Source organism: Erpetoichthys calabaricus, chromosome 8 (assembly GCF_900747795.2).
Source record: "Erpetoichthys calabaricus chromosome 8, fErpCal1.3, whole genome shotgun sequence".
NCBI lineage: Eukaryota > Metazoa > Chordata > Cladistia > Polypteriformes > Polypteridae > Erpetoichthys > Erpetoichthys calabaricus.
In genome coordinates, this window is record NC_041401.2 from 183,156,933 (window position 1) to 183,173,305 (window position 16,373).

Here is a 16,373-nt window from a genome sequence, read left to right on the forward strand (position 1 = left end):
TAGCTGAAGCTGAAACCTTGAAAACTTTCAAGAAGTACATCTTGCCTGAAGAAGGGGCCTGAGTTGCCTCGAAAGCTTGCCAATTGTAATCTTTTTAGTTAGCCAATAAAAGGTGTCATTTTGCTTGGCTTTTCTCTACATTCATTATGGCTAACACGGTACAACACCCTAGTACTAAAGAAGTACCTGGAAAAGATATTGGGACAGCTTAGGTATTAGCTGAACAATTAAACCTGAAGGACTGAAAGGTCTTCTCTCATTTGTAAAATTTCTTATGTTCTTACTCTCTGGACCTCTGAGAAGGAATACAATATTAATGGATGGGCTTCCTCATTTATACAATTTTTGTCGCGCAAATGGCAGTACAGCTACATTTAAAAAGAGTATACATCTATGCATGCTAATTTGTTGAAGTAGTAAATGTCTTTGCAGAGTTTTCACAATAAAGGAAAATATTATTTAATGTATAGTATTCACACTTCTGATGAAGGTTATACAACCGAAACACTGTCTTCTTTCTTTTTCAGAATAGAAATAACCTTAAACATTTTTGCACTATTTAATGTTACCAATATCCACAAGCTATCAGCCAAAAGATTCAACTATTCCAAGGTGCCAAGAAAAACATTAGTCACCCACAGAACTGAGAATCAGACATTATACAGAACAAGAACATATACGTGCAAGAAAGACAAAAAAGAAAGAAATACTTATATTACACTTTCCAGAAAAATCAACAATGATGCCAGATATCACATGTGCAAATGGCAACGGAAATTTTGTGTCGTGTCCTTTCAGTGGTACATGCAAGGTCAAAAAACACTATTTCCTGCTGTAAAATAGTCCATTCTGGATCACTAGAGAGAGAGAAATCCAGCATGACTGATTTAACAACTGCACTTTTCTATTCTATGTTCTATGGTTATTAAGTTAGCATGCAATATCTCAATTTCTTTTACAAAGCTCAGTGAAAGCGGGAGATCTCTCACAAGGCAGGCAGGGATAACTGTCTTCAGTGACCAACATTTAAAACACATGGTGTGTCTTCACATTCTCAGGCCCTCAACTCATTAGCTCTCCCCAACCTCTCTTGAAGCCATTAGCAGGGCCACTTAACTTGTCAAAAGTTCCCCACTGTGCTGTCTGTGTGAAATGCCTGATTAGTCGACCAACCCTGAAGCCCCCCACATAGCTATGGTGGCGTGTCTGATTATCATCCCATTAATTCGACTCAGCATGTTGCTCCACATGCCGAATGAGAAATCATCTAACAAGAGGCTTCAGCTTCCTTGAATGGCTGCTGGTATTTTATTCTGCAACTCCTTTGCAAATGAAGAATGCACTGTATTAGGACAGCTTAACTGGCACTGAAGAGCATGGGTTTTCATGTCAAATTTATCCAATAGCATAACGTAACATTCTCACAACTCCTCAGTCGTGTTCAGGGTTATAGTGGGATATAGCCTATCCAGACAACATCAAAAGCAAAGCAGAAAACAACCTTTAATAACATGCCAGTCTATTACAGGACCCAATCGCACATGTACCCACAACTTATCCAGGGCAAATTTAGGATTGAAAATTAAACTAATATGCACATCTTTTGAGGATGCTGGAGGAAAACTAACATCCGGAGCATGCAGACATAGGGAGAATGTGTAGCCTTGATGAAGACTTGGCTTAATACGAAACTTTAAACCCAGGATTCTAAATTAGGTTTCGGTATCGCTACTAGCTTTTGGATCTCAGTAACGGAACTAAAAAGGTTCCAAAGCAAATAACAGATAGCATCTAAACTCTCCATCTTACTCCAACCTCCCTGGTGAGTTGCCCTATCACACCAAACTATGCATGCTTCACTCTTGATAGTTATTAACTTCCAATCATGATAACGGATGATCCCCCATTAAGTTGAAAATTGCACCAAACTACTCACGCTTCCCTTTTGAGAGTCATGAACTCCCCTTGAAGTCCCAATCACGTCAAAGCAATAATAAATCTCTCACTAAGTCCCAATCATGTTAAAGTGTGCAGTTTTAACTTCACAGAAGTTAAATAAGGGAAGTTCCCCATGAAATCCCAATCATGTCGAAGCAATAAGTGAGGTGCGGGATTGAGGTTAGTGATCTCTGTTAAGTTCCAACTTCATGGAAGTTCCATAAAGCAATAAAGGGGTAGGTCCCCCTGTGAAGTTATGCTCGCATCTAACAGAAAAGTTTTGACTTCACAAAATGTATGCTTTTCCACAACTGCAATAGCTAAAGTCAGTGGGGGTTTGGGGGGAGCTGAGGGAGTGACAGGAAAGCATACGTTTATTTCGGGCACAAAAAAATTCTGAAATGCTGTGTGGCAGAAGCACTTGGTTGATGCCTACCCGGCACAGACTGACACCAGAGCCACACGTAAAATAAAACAAAAAGACTTCATTTTTCTTCAGCTGGGGGCTACGTCTTCCCCGTGTCCCTCAGCCCCAACAGTCCCAAAATAACCACCAAAGAAAAACGCCCAAAAACCACTCTTCTTTCTCCTCCATTCCTCCCAGGCTGCTTTGTCCTCCTCCTCCTTCTCCTGACTATGGCGCCCTGAGTAGTGGCTGCAGGCTCCCTTTACAGCCCACCCGGAAGTGTTTCAGGTGGTGATTAACCTAAATTAGACTGCACTTCCAGGTGTGGCTGTGTTGCCGCCCACACAGGCTCAGGAAGAATTGCAGCTCCCCCTGGCGGTGGCCACGGAGCCCAACCAGGATGAGCTCTGGTGTTCCATGATACTGGCCCCGATGCAACCCTGGGGGGCAGCCACCAAGTGTGCCGGGGGATGTAGTGTGCATCCCATGGCTGCTCCCCCAGATCCAGTGTTGAACAGGCGTCCCGGCCGGGTGTGGGTCCTGGCCGTCGACCACAGTTGGTGCCATACCATTTTAAAATTAGGGTTTTTCTGTACTTTTCCAGTATCGGTATACCACAAAACTGTAGTCGGGATCTACAAAGAAGCAGTGCAAACCACTACACCACCAAATGGAGATTAATAGTGAAATACAAACTGAAAAGGGAAGAAGAAACATATCTTAATGAATATCAAACCATCTCCTCCAACAGGGAAGCACCTTTGCTACATACTTCAGCTTACTTTCTTAACAAGGTTATGCTGTAAAGCAGACTTCAGTTGTGAAATAAGAAGCATCTCCTGATATGTAAGTATGGCCTGACAGTTAAAGGCCATCTCACACTACACAGCCTTTATAGTAATCTTCATTCGCAGACTTCATTTATGTAATCTTAATGAGTCGAAGGGATTTACAGCATGTGCCTGTGATTACCAGTTGTCTAGTCTGACATTCCCAACAACTCAGTCCATCCAGTCTGTGACAGATTTGATTTCATCTTAATTAGTTTTGGTAGGCTCAGTGTGTAAGGCACTACAATGCATATAATGCAGCTACCAGGAATAATGAAAACTGGTGTTCTGGCCCTACCAAACATGTCTGAATCCTCGTGTTTTATACAGTTTAGTGTTACTTAATATTAAATTCTTATACAGTTCAGTAATGACTATTTGTAAACAGGAAAGTGATCTTTTTTTCTGAATCGTTTCAGAGTACTTACAGTTATAAAGTGGAAGTCGATGAAGATGGTATAGGTTTAGGACTCTTATACTAATATTACCAATGCATTTGCTGTTAGAAATACAGTGCACAGAATTTGTGGGCCCCCTAAAATAATGGAGGAGGGGCCTCTACGTGGAAAAAAAAAGCATTCACGATAGAACGCCAATTTAACACTTCAATATTTAGCATTTTCACACATTTAATTTTTTTTTTTGATGCTATTGTTGACATCAAAAAGCTATTGTCTGAAGAAGCACAAATATTTTAAGGCTACATTCACACGGTAGCTCAAACTGACTGCATTCTTATTTTCTCTATCCTGACATACAATTTATGACTGGTCTCAATCTGTCTATCCTGAAAGTGCCTCACATGCAAAAAACAAACACAACAATTTTGTCAAGCAGATGCAATCTAAAGGATGCTATTTGCTGCTCAACTTCACATCATTTAATTGCAGGATGCATGCAAATTCGTCCACTCATGATGGCAAGGAAGAAAATCAAGAAACGAAAGAACAGAGATGCTGACTTGAGCGCATTTAGTCCTCCCGGTGTTCTGAACACAGAAACAAGTGGTGCAAAGAACAGACAGGACTGGTGAGAACAATGTGGATGGTTTGGATGCAAAACAGTCATTATGACAGCAGTGTAAATTCTTTCTGAAAAATTTTAATTGCATGACTGCTTTTCTAATTGTATTTTTCTAAAACAAATCAGATTGATAATTTCCTATCTTTAACACTTCTTTTTTTTCTATTGGTCCCTAGAAAAACATTACCTTAATTATTTTCCTGTATTTTAAGCTTGTTTGCCTCTCTGCTGATGTCAAAAACTATTCAAACAAATACTTAAAGACTAAATTAAACCTGTGTTGTGCCTGGCCAATTTGTTGCAGTTTGAAGGAACACTGCTGTGGCATTCACATATAATAATGAAACATTCAGAGACCCCAATGTTCCTGTTTGCTTGTTTCTATTTCAATACTGCACTGCCTTATTTTTTTACCTGTGTTTGGAACGGGACATCAACGGCTTTAGCGCTTATTAAGGACTTAGTTCCGCCACTGTTAGTACCTATATTTAAAGAACAGGGGCATGTTTCCTTATGGAGTATTGCACAGTTGAAAAGTAGGGGTGGTGGTGGTGGAGCCCTCTAAGGAGTTTTGCACATTCTTAGAGATGGGAGTTATCCATTGGAGTTTGGCACAAGTTGTCCAGCCATGTCAGAATGTAAAATGGGAAGCGGTGACTGGGCTTTTGAATATCAGGGGGCTGTATGCCAGAGACCATAAGATGGGTAGGGGATTGATTCTCTGAAAGATCAAGCAATGGAAACCCAAGATCAGAAGCTAAAGCCCCAAGAAAGATCCCCATACCCTCAACAACACTTATGGTCTGGAGCTGTCAGGTTGCTTGGCACATCATAATAAATAAGTTCAGGGTCATCTGCAATGGGAAGAGGTAGGCAAGGAGGACAAGCAGAAGAGGACTTTTCTGTCACACTTGCTGCAATGCTTGATTCGCCTGACGTACAATTAATCTGCTTCGTTTATCGCATGGGCAGCATTTTGCCAATTTCTTTTTACACTGATGCTTTAAGCATTGATGTTATCTCTGGTAGCTTGGCAATAACCTGTTCTACTAGTTGCTTAATTTAGGCAACACTTAGTATTTTCTATTTCTTATCATGATGGATCTCTTAATTGTCTACTAGCTAACTTATACAGATTTTCTTGGGTTCGCCTGACTGTTGTTTGTAACATCATACAATGCAACACACCAGTTTTTCAATGCTTTGCTTAGCCTAAAAATGCACAAAATATTTTTTATTATTTTTTATTCTTTTTGCAAAAATTAAATACATTTTTGTAGAGGTCTGCTGAGGAGGCCCCTTGGGTATGGAGGTTTGCCTGTGAGGGTGCCTGCTAAGCCAATGCACACATCTCTTTGTCTAAGATGATCCTACCTTCCTCAACCCCAGCACTTCCACACCAATGACAACTACAGGCCTAAAATGCTAATCGTTTTGGTCCACACAAGTATATATTAAAATTTCTGATGTTGTTGACAGCAAAACCTAAGCGTAAGTTCTTGTACAAGATAGATAGATAGATAGATAGATAGATAGATAGATAGATAGATAGATAGATAGATAGATAGATAGATAGATAGATAGATAGATAGATATGAAAGGCACTATATAATAGATAGATAGATAGATAGATAGATAGATAGATAGATAGATAGATAGATAGATAGATAGATAGATAGATAGATAGATAGATAGATAGATAGATAGATAGATAGATAGATAGATAACTTTATTAATCCCAAGGGGAAATTCACATACTCCAGCAGCAGCATACTGATACAAAAAACTTATATTAAACAGTAATAAAAATGCAGGTAAAAACAGACAATAACTTTGAATAATGTTAACATTTACTTAGACCAAGAAGGCCCTAACAGTTGTGCACACAAGCACATACAAGAAAAGCCAATGTCTATGTAAGGTTTTCTCATAGAATATCCCAGAGGAAGTGTTAAGCATCATGGGAATCAGCTCCCCAAAGCTGATCATACTCCAAGAAGCTGCCTGACAGGTGCCCTTTGGAAATGGGTTTGTGTTACAAGGCCTGAAAAAAAAATTTTTCTGGAGTACAGAGAGCTATACAAACAGTCAGCGCCAAGCAAGGCATGAACTTGGGATGACCCCGGTTTGCAAAGTCCCCTTCGAGTTCATCTGGAGGCCAAAGCTGCTTTTGGGAAACTAAACTAATACTCTTTCCAGATCAGAATCTAGCCCCCCACAGCCCCCCTTTCCACCCCCACCACCCTCCAATTCAACTCTCCTCCTCTTGGGAAGAGACAAAAAGAAATGCTCTTTCAAGTTTATAGGCTTACTTGTTTAGTAACAAAAGAAGAACATGTGCAGCTCAAGATGCATGGACAGGCTGAAAGGAGAGGATGCAGAAGGTGACCAGCCTCTTCAAAGGCTGCTAATGTGGGCAATGAAAATCGAGAGTTTTAAAGCTGTGTTTAAAGGCATAGTGTCACAAAACTAATTCGAAGGACAGCAGGGGGAAGTTTTAAATCCTCCAGCTCAATAAATGGGATTAAACGTTCCTGAAGGACAGATGGTTTTGTAATTTGTACAAACACCACTGAAATTGGGTCAGAATAGTTTTTTTTTCTTTTTTAATTCAAAATCACTTTATTACCAATCTACTGTTTATGGTTCTCAGAATCAAATATGTAAAGTGTTAAAATTCACAAAATGTGTTGTTAGAAGCTATGATAATATTGCCATTTTAGTAGTATGGCAATTTACTTTCAAGAAATTAGAAAACATCAACAAGAATGTCCAATCACATAGTACATTTGTTTGATGGAGAAAAATAAGGGCCAAAATAGAAAATAATGGAAAAAATGAAAGCAGTTATTCATAGAAATCTTTAACTTGATTTAAGACGAGACTAGTGTGAATTATGCACACTGTCATTTTATAAAGAATGTCTGCATATACAAGACAAGGTTGGGAGATGGAGAGAAGCACATCTTCTTAATGGAACCTGGTCAATGCATCTATAATCAACAAACTGAGAGAATAAAAGGTGAAAGTGTGCAGGCCAGAGCAATAGTCCAAAAGTATGAAATGACAGCCATTACCAAAAAGCACCACTATCAGAAACGCAGACACTTCTAATTAAGCAGCTTTCCTAAGACTAAACAGTTCTGAATGGCATGGGTTCCCTTGAAGTAGTTACAAATCTGTATTATTATTTATTTATCATCATAAGTAACCACTTAATAGGGAACTTGCATTCTGGTAAAAAAGTCAAAACGTCAACAACACTTCTATACTTTTGGAAGATAATACGCTATCCTTCAAAAGTTTGGAACCACCTAAAAAGTTTAATGTTTCTGACAGAAAATTACACCATGTAATCAAGGTAGACCACAGACAAGACAGTTTTGGACACCTCTGTAAGAAAGCTGGGCTGGTAACATCACTTTAAGAGAGGCCCACCAAATCAGCAAGCTAATTAAAAAGGCAGGCTCAGTTATATGATGCACTCTGGACCCCCTGGAGGTAGCAGCAACGAAGAGAATTAAAACAAAACTGCGTGCCATTAGGAACTATGCTGCACATCCTTCCTCTGACACACTAACACTTAGCACTTTCAGTCGACAAATTAATCAGCAGAAGTGTGTCAAGAAATGCTACCCATGGCAATATGCCCCCTTGTGACTGGGACTGCCAAGTCAGAAGTCCTCTTTATTTTTAAATGTTTGTCATTTTTAGGTGTATATATATTTATTTATTTATTTATCTATCATTAATATACAGTGTATATATTTATTTCTCTAACATCAATTTCTGCATTTATTTAAAGAGATTCTGTAAAAAGACAAATTCTCTCCTGGGGAGAAAGACAGAACTGGCTTACTAACTAAGTAAATAACTTTCTTTCTTTTGCCATTTTTGAACCCTGAAATGAACTTTAGGAATGTCAGTTACTTAAACCTAAGGAAAAGACAATTAACTTTCTTCATTGAACAGCATTACGATTTTAGCTATGCTAATGGAATTACGAAGGTTTCTCTAATAACCAATTACAATTTAAATATTATTAATTATGGACGAGCTAACAGAGATTACTACGAGGGCTGCTAAAAAGAGGGCTTTGCAGTTATATGTGAATAAATAAACTATAAATAAGCCATTTCAAGTGGTAATAGCCATTTGCTGTTTTAGCAATGTCTTTGCTCTATTTTTATACAAGGGGGCTCTGTCCCCTGCTCGCTTCGCTCGCCTACCCCCGGCGTTGGGTATCCTGAAATACATTAGTCGAGTTCGTTTGTTTTGGAGCCGTGCCCGCTTTGCCCGCGGCATTTCAGACACGCATTGTAGGCGCCTGCGTTCATTGATTGTATCCATGCGGGCGCGTGTTTGTATATCCGTCAGTCGAGCTTGTTCGTTTTGAACCCGTGCCTGCTTTGATTCCACAGTTTCAGATGCACGTTGTAGGCGCCTGCGTTCATTGATCTTATCCAGGTGGGCTCGTGTTTGTATCGTTGAGCTGTATTGTGTTTGAATTTGGTGTAACGTGTTCAGCGGTTTGTACAATCCCAAGCAGCACATTATTCCTAACTTCACTCCGCAGTAGTGCCACTCACAATATGGCGGTGACGCCTGCGCCTTCACTCCGCAGTAGCGCCACTCACAATATGGCGGTGTGTGGACCTGTGGGGCCTCCGTAGCCTCTTCCGTTTGAATCTGGGCTGCAGCGCAGAATCCTCTTTTTTGTGTGGCTGTGTCGTTAGTCGTTAGCTATGGGCGCGTAGTTGCTTCATTTCTCATTCATGTCAGTTGAGCTCTTTTGTTTTTGGGCCATGACTCCTTCGTGCGCGGTGGATACGACTTTGCTTGCGGTTTATGAGACGTGCGCTGTACGCGCCTGCGCAGTACGTCTCATGGTCCCATCGCCGTGTACCTGCGTCCATGCCATCCGGTTTACCATTCTCGGTTAGTAATATGGATTAATTTAATGGTTCCTTGATAAAAAATATAAGTATCTATCAAAAACATAAAAAGTTCTAGGTGATTCCAAACTTTTAAATGCTAGCGCATATGTACTCGGTCATTTTCACAAATGACGTAAAAGTGGGTGCTCACCATGCTTGACGTGAGAACCCATTGTAATCCAAAGACTGTGTGCATACTACAAATGATGTGTATTGGCTAAATTTGTTTTAATTAGCAGTAATTTTCCTTTCCAAACTGGACTGTAAGATGAACTAAAAATGTGATGCATATGCCATAAATTTGCTTTGCTTAAAATTAACAGTATCAAACGTCAGACATACCTTTCAACAAAATTATTCTTAAAAGCCATTGTTTTAAAATTAAATAATTAGAAAAATAAAGGAAAATTTTGTAAGAGTACAAGGCTATCACATCATTTTTTGTTATTTTCTGTCACATGTAGTCCTATAAAACAGCATCATTTGTTATTGGTCTTGAAGACGAAGAATGAGAAGAAATTTGCTACAGTACAATTGAACAGGTGTAAACTGTGGAAAATATATCACAAATTTAATGTACTAAAATAAATTATAAGAAAGATTAGGCCAGCATTCAACTACAAGGACTAACAGAGTAAGAACATGGCATGTTCATGACGTATAGTATTTACAGTACGTTTTAATTCTGAATGAATTTGAACATGGTGGGTACTTTAAATTTCTTGAAGTATGAGGACCTTTTTTAAAAATGGATGAAGTCTATTTAAAAAAAATAGAAATTTTGATAAAATCAATAGAAAATAAATGCATATAAATGAAAAGAGTAAACTAACAAGATCAATGACAACACAACTATTTCCTAATATATATATAAAAAAGAGTGGAGACAATAATTTCAATTAGCCAACTTGCAGGATCTGGTATCTGACTAAGAAACTAAAAAGTGATGAGGTACATTGTACATAAAGGTGGATTTGGAATTGGGAAATGATCAACTTGAACCCAGCAAAATAAAATTAGGTAAAACAGAGAAGAGAAACAAACTTCTAAAATATCAAATGACTGATGCAATTATATTTAGATTTCTAGATAGTTCTTGGGCTATTACAGCACTGAAAATCCAAGGTGTAAATGTGGTACATCAACAAGGCTTAAAGGCAGAAACAAGTGTACAAAATAAGAAGGATTTAATTGAGGTGATTTCTTTAGGATAAGTTTGACAAAATGTGTGTTCCTAATTGAGCATGGTGTTTCATTTATTATTATTAACCTTTTGTGTAAACTGAAAAGCTTCATTATCATGTTAAAAACGAGTTACACATTTGTAGGTTTTGCAAACCTGGTACATAATGTGGTTACTGAATTTCTAATTACAGTTACTGTATGAACTTAAATCTAACATGAAAGCACTACTGCAATTAATTGCTCTAATGGCTCAAATGCCCATTTAACAGAAATGAAGATAAATCAAATATTAGAACTCTAATCTTGGAAATATTTAAGGACATTCACAGCATACAGCATGTATGAATTGGATGCACCTTGGCTGCAGAATTGGATACTCCATGAGTGACATTTCGAATCAGTCCCCCAAGATTGCCGTATCGGATGAGCTCTGTGACCCCTTCTGAGACATCGTTGAGCAGACCAATTGGGTTCCCAAGAAAGTCAACTGATCCCAGAATTTGCACAGCCTGTCCAATCAACTCCTAAAATGAAAAGCAGACAAACCAGAGTTATATATTGTAATGTAAGGCTACACTTGGTGTAAACAGCATATCAAATCAATAATAAAGTATGTCACCTCAACATTTAGCTTAGCAAAGCAAACAGAATACAATATTATTGCCACTGTTTTCACTGGTAAAATTAACTGATAAATGAACATGAACCTTTATAGAGCCGACTGCATATTAATTAATGTATAAGGTGACCTAGATAATTACTGTTTGACATGACTAGGTGGGACTTAGAGGATACAAATCTACAAAATAAAAAAATAAAGAATGGATTTTTTTTTTTAAACAGAAATATACAATTATATATTATGCAGCAGCAAAAACCTTTAAGATTTGAATTTATCATATAAAAGTGGTAGCACACAGAGCAATAGCCTGAGCAAACAGCTTGTACTCTGTTGGAGGTCTTGAACTATCTGTGACTGCACAATTGGAAAAACAATTCCGATGACCCTAGTCTTTTTCTGTATATGGGATTGTTCATGTAGCTTCTACACAGGCAAATAAACACTCTCACAGTGCCATGTCAATCAGGATCAGATCTCTGAGTACATGTTAAGAAATGAGCCTAAATTAGCATAGTTAGTCTGAATATATTTTTAAAGGCAGGGGCTTTTTATTTGATTCATTTTTTTAGTAATTCATAAAAGAATAATATTATTCAACGAGTGAACTAAACGGACAGAAGGCTGTGGACTGACATTAACCAATTGCGCTGACATCAGCAATAGATGTGATTTGATGCTTCTGGATTTTAGGGACAGTTAGAAAAATAAAACCACATTTCAAAAGTATATATGAGTGAACTATCCATTCATCTATTTTCTGAATCTCTGTATCTAATACTAGGATACGGAAACTGGACAGACTCCACCATAGAAAACTCAGGAGTGGGTTGGTGGCCAGTTGGCCAAGGTTTCCAGGACTGTGACTTTATTTTTGACTTTCTCTTGAACAATTTTAAAATCTACCATTGTCAACTGGCCATTGGTTCATCAGTTAATTAATGGACCAATATTGTTGGTTTCTATTTGTGTTTAATCAGTTGCTACCTTGTTCTCGTTGTGTTTTAACAAATCTGCATTTCTATGTGCACTAGCTCTGTATTTAGTAATTAGTATCATCTATATTTGTATTTTAACTGAGAACTGTTCACAGCACTCTGAGCCTACATTCAATGAAGAGCGCTATACACAAAAATAAGTTGTTTAGTATTGAAACTAGAAACCTGCAATGGATCGCTCATATTAATAAAATAAACAAAAACTTCAATGAGGTATACTTCACATGAGCCTCATGCTCCTCACAAAAGAAAAAGAGAATGAGAGATTTTTTAAACCTTGCAAACTCTCCATTAATGCCTAAAAGCTGTATTCTGCACCTATATTGAAGACAACTATATTGACTATTAATGATCTGTTTCATTATTTGAGGGGTACCCAATAAGTGTATGATCGGAGTCCTATTTGACTTTCAGATAACACACCAGAATTTATCAGGATTTCCAGTTTGAATTGGTTTAGCAAACTGGATGAATAAAGCCAACTTTGGATTTTTTTTTTTTGAATTTCCTATAATCTGGCACAGCATACTCTGCTACATGATACTGTTGACCTCCCTGACTTATTTTGATAATATCTGCAGAGCTCAGTTCAATGATCAAGTTAATTAAAACTGCACGAAGACAGAATAAAGGTTCAATTGCCTTAAAGGACTTAGTCTTGGAACACAACACACTTAAGAACTGTACTCCCACTTGTGACGTCTGTACCAGAGAAGTTAACAGTCATCGGCTTTCATTTGATAAGCAGATATTATTTGTGCCATATTACGTGGATAAGAATTTAATGGAATACAGTACAATTCTTTGTAAAAATCAAGCATTTCCTTTAAATGATTACATTTTGTGTTTTTCTGTTATTTAATAAAATATATGATAATGCCAGTAGAAGGCAAGTCACAGAATTAATTAATTTTGTTTTGATAACGCTGTAAAGAATGATGCTGTGCCGGGATCAGTTTATCAAGGCTGCAAGATAAAGTTTGGGGGGGAAATGTCAATGGAGCATTTCAGATTTTTTCTTTGTCTTGTAAGAGAATTTATTGTGCATTACTACCATTTGTGGCATAAAATCTGAGGCAATGTACAAACAATTAATTTTATTGGTATTTGCATAACACAATGTATTTCTTCTACATTACAACTTATATGTTAACTTTATACATTAGTATTACAGCAGGTAGGCAAATACCAATGTCTCTGCAGAGCATATGGGTTCATTTTGGTATTCCCAATGCAATTGTGAAAACAGAGCTTAAATGCAACCTCTAGGCACTGTCACGTTAAAATCAAGTACTAGTGCACACTACAAACTTTGATTGCCTCTCCAACTCCAGCTAACAGGAGGCTGGCATAATGACTTTAGCATTCGCTAACTGATGCAATCAAAGAGAAAGTGGAGAAGCAAGTAACCTCTGCTGAAATCACTTGTCACATTTGACTCAACTTCAGAACTGCAGAAACCAAAATCTCCTGCCTGCTCCCATCCTAACTGACAAATGTTCATTCCTGAGTGAGAAGTGTGGAAAAGGCAACTAATATTCTTAAAACTGAAAAGCATCACTGGATATTCTTCCCCATGAACTTTTATAAGTATTTCAGAACTGAGTATGTTTGTGCATGAATGTTTAAATGCTTGTAAATAAAATATTAATGGTCAACATATATCTCAGTAACATGTACATTTATCTATCAGGCAGACAGACTGACTGACAGACAGACAGACAGACAATCTTACATTTAGATAATGTACACATGTCTGTGCGTTATGCAAAATAACTGAGCACTTCCATTCTTAATGTGAAAATCAGAAACTGTTGAGATTTTCCAAATCCCCTTTCATATATAAAAATAAAACAATGAAGTGCAATGAATCAAGTCAAGGGATTTTCATATTAGGTACAGCAGACTAATTCATTTTTGCCTACAAGGATACAGTTGTTCAACTTTAACTTTTATCATACTTTGTAATAATGCATTATTTAAATGCAATACTTTGAATGCAATATTTAAATACATAAATATGTGTGACCCAACAATCTGCATAACATAATTTTAGGTGTCTCTGGCAATTCATACCCATAGGATTGAGTGGCATAACAAAGTTACAACTGGGCACAGCATGCACACTGAGTTTGACAGGCATGCACACGTGTGACACAAATAGCAGGCAGTATGTGTCACTCAGCAATTTTCATACCAGACTGTATCAGTTAAAAGTTTTGTTATAATGAGTTTAATGGCCTGGAGGAGTTACATACTGAGTGATAAAATAAAAAAATACTAATGAAAATCTGCTACTGTCAACTACTTAAAAAGAAACAATAGACTTACTGATATTAAACATGTGAGCTTGAAAGGCTTACAGCAAATGCCAACTGTATTGTGTCTTAATGGTATGGGTAACACTTCTGTTGCTATAGAAAATGCAGTAGCTATTTAACATTGGTTAGGTTTGATTGGCAAACAAGTACCTAATCCTGTTACTTAAACTAAAAGTTGCCTTTATAAAGTCTTAGTATATCTTAGTATTAGTATGAAAAGGGGCGGCATAGTGGCGCAGTGGGTAGTGCTGCTGCCTCGCAGTTAGGAGACCCAGGTTCGCTTCCCGGGCCCTCCCTGTGTGGAGTCTGCATGTTGTCCCCATGTCTGCGTGAGTTTCCTCCGGGTGCTCCGGTTTCCTTCCACAGTCCAAACACATGCAGGTTAGGTGCATTGGCGATTCTAAATTGTCCCTAGTGTGTGTTTGGTGTGTGGGTGGGTGCCCTGCCCGGGGTTTGTTTCCTGCCTTGTGCCCTGTGTTGGCTGGGATTGGCTCCAGCAGACCCTTTAGTTAGGATATAGTGGGTTGGATAATGGATGGATAGTATGAAAAGTTAATAAATCAATAAATGTCACCAAATGTCTTGAATGCACCAACAGAAGTGAAAAAGAGAAAGTGTGTAAACAAGAGCTGTAAAGGCAGGAAAGCTGTGCTGATTAAGATGCTGATTCAAAACAAAATCAACCTAAAGTATACAAGAGAATAATAATACACAACTAGAGCCAACTCAATTTGATTCGCCTCTGTTAATGAATATTCTGAACTGACAGATAAAACACAATGTGGCTTCAGTGTCAGATTTCTGACTGATATTTGCATGCTTCTGTGTCATTCTCTGTTTTAAACCAACTGACACCTATTCGGATCAACAAACAAGAACACTTCTTGTCAACAAAACAGATTTTTTAATAAACTTTGCTGATTTTTTTTTTTTTTTTGTTCTTTATTTCGCCTTATACAATTTCTTGTATTAGGAATTTGGTAGTTTTCGTAAGAGAATTTATTGTGCATTACTACCATTTGTGGCATAAAATCTGAGGCAATGTACAAACAATTAATTTTATTGGTATTTGCATAACACAATGTATTTCTTCTACATTACAACTTATGTTAACTTTATACATTAGTATTACAGCAGGTAGGCAAATACCAATGTCTCTGCAGAGCATATGGGTTCATTTTGGTATTCCCAATGCAATTGTGAAAACAGAGCTTAAATGCAACCTCTAGGCACTGTCACGTAAAAATCAAGTATACAATTATACAATTTCTTGTATTAGGAATTTGGTAGTTTTCGCATACCCCTTGGGGTCAGAGCGCAGGGTCAGCCATTGTACAGCACTCCTGGAGCAATTACAGGTTAAGGGCCTTGCTCAAGGGCCCAGCAGAGCAGTGGCCTTTTTGGCAGTGACGGGGATTCGAACCGGCAACCTTCGGGATACCAGCGCAGCTCCTTAGCCTCAGAGCCACCACTCCGCCCTAAACACTTCAGTGTCAGATTTCTGACTGATATTTGCATGCTTCTGTGTCATTCTCTGTTTTAAACCAACTGACACCTATTCAGATCAACAAACAAGAACACTTCTTGTCAACAAAACAGATTTTTTAATAAACTTTGCTGATGCATCAAGATAAATGAAATGTGAAACTAAGAATAAATATTCAATAAGAAATTCGAAAGCAAGTTGACAGAATTGCCTTAGGACACTTATCCCTGCAAGTATTTTTCTAATATTCCATCTATCGGCTCACATTTTGCAAAATGTTTCCAATTCTAAATTATGTTAAAGTATGAAATTGATATTGAGAGGTCAAACAAAACGATCAGTCATATATACCTCTCTGAAGTGCTTCAGGATATCATTGATTATTATCTCCTGGCTTTCATAAGGATGAACACGTGTATATGGATCCATGTTAATCACCGCATCTTCAAAACGAATGAGTGGGATGCCCAACATGCTCTTCAGCACCTATTAAAAAAAAAAAAAAAGACAAATGTGTCATCAGAATTGAAAAAGTTGTTGTTGTTAATAAAAAAAAGCCAGACATTTTTCAATTAGCATTATTTTAGAAATTTACTTTGGGTAAACAGCTATTTTTAAAACCCAAGAGAT

At 37.7% G+C, this 16,373-nt stretch overlaps 2 protein-coding genes across 4 annotated transcripts in view; one reads left to right on the forward strand and one right to left on the reverse strand.

The window, feature by feature from the left end:
• Positions 1-16,373, forward strand: part of c8h2orf76 (chromosome 8 C2orf76 homolog) — a 331,828-nt gene that overhangs the window by 127,427 nt on the left and 188,028 nt on the right. The gene's annotated exons all lie outside the window — the stretch shown is intronic.
• vps13d (vacuolar protein sorting 13 homolog D) overlaps positions 1-16,373 on the reverse strand; it is a 187,744-nt gene that overhangs the window by 45,007 nt on the left and 126,364 nt on the right. For all 3 annotated transcript variants that reach the window (XM_028807954.2, XM_028807955.2, XM_051930739.1), the window contains 2 exons: positions 16,095-16,229; positions 10,676-10,843 (listed from right to left, as the gene is read on the reverse strand). In XM_028807954.2, coding sequence (XP_028663787.2) covers positions 10,676-10,843; positions 16,095-16,229 — 303 coding nt within the window. The remainder of the gene's footprint in view (positions 1-10,675; positions 10,844-16,094; positions 16,230-16,373) is intronic.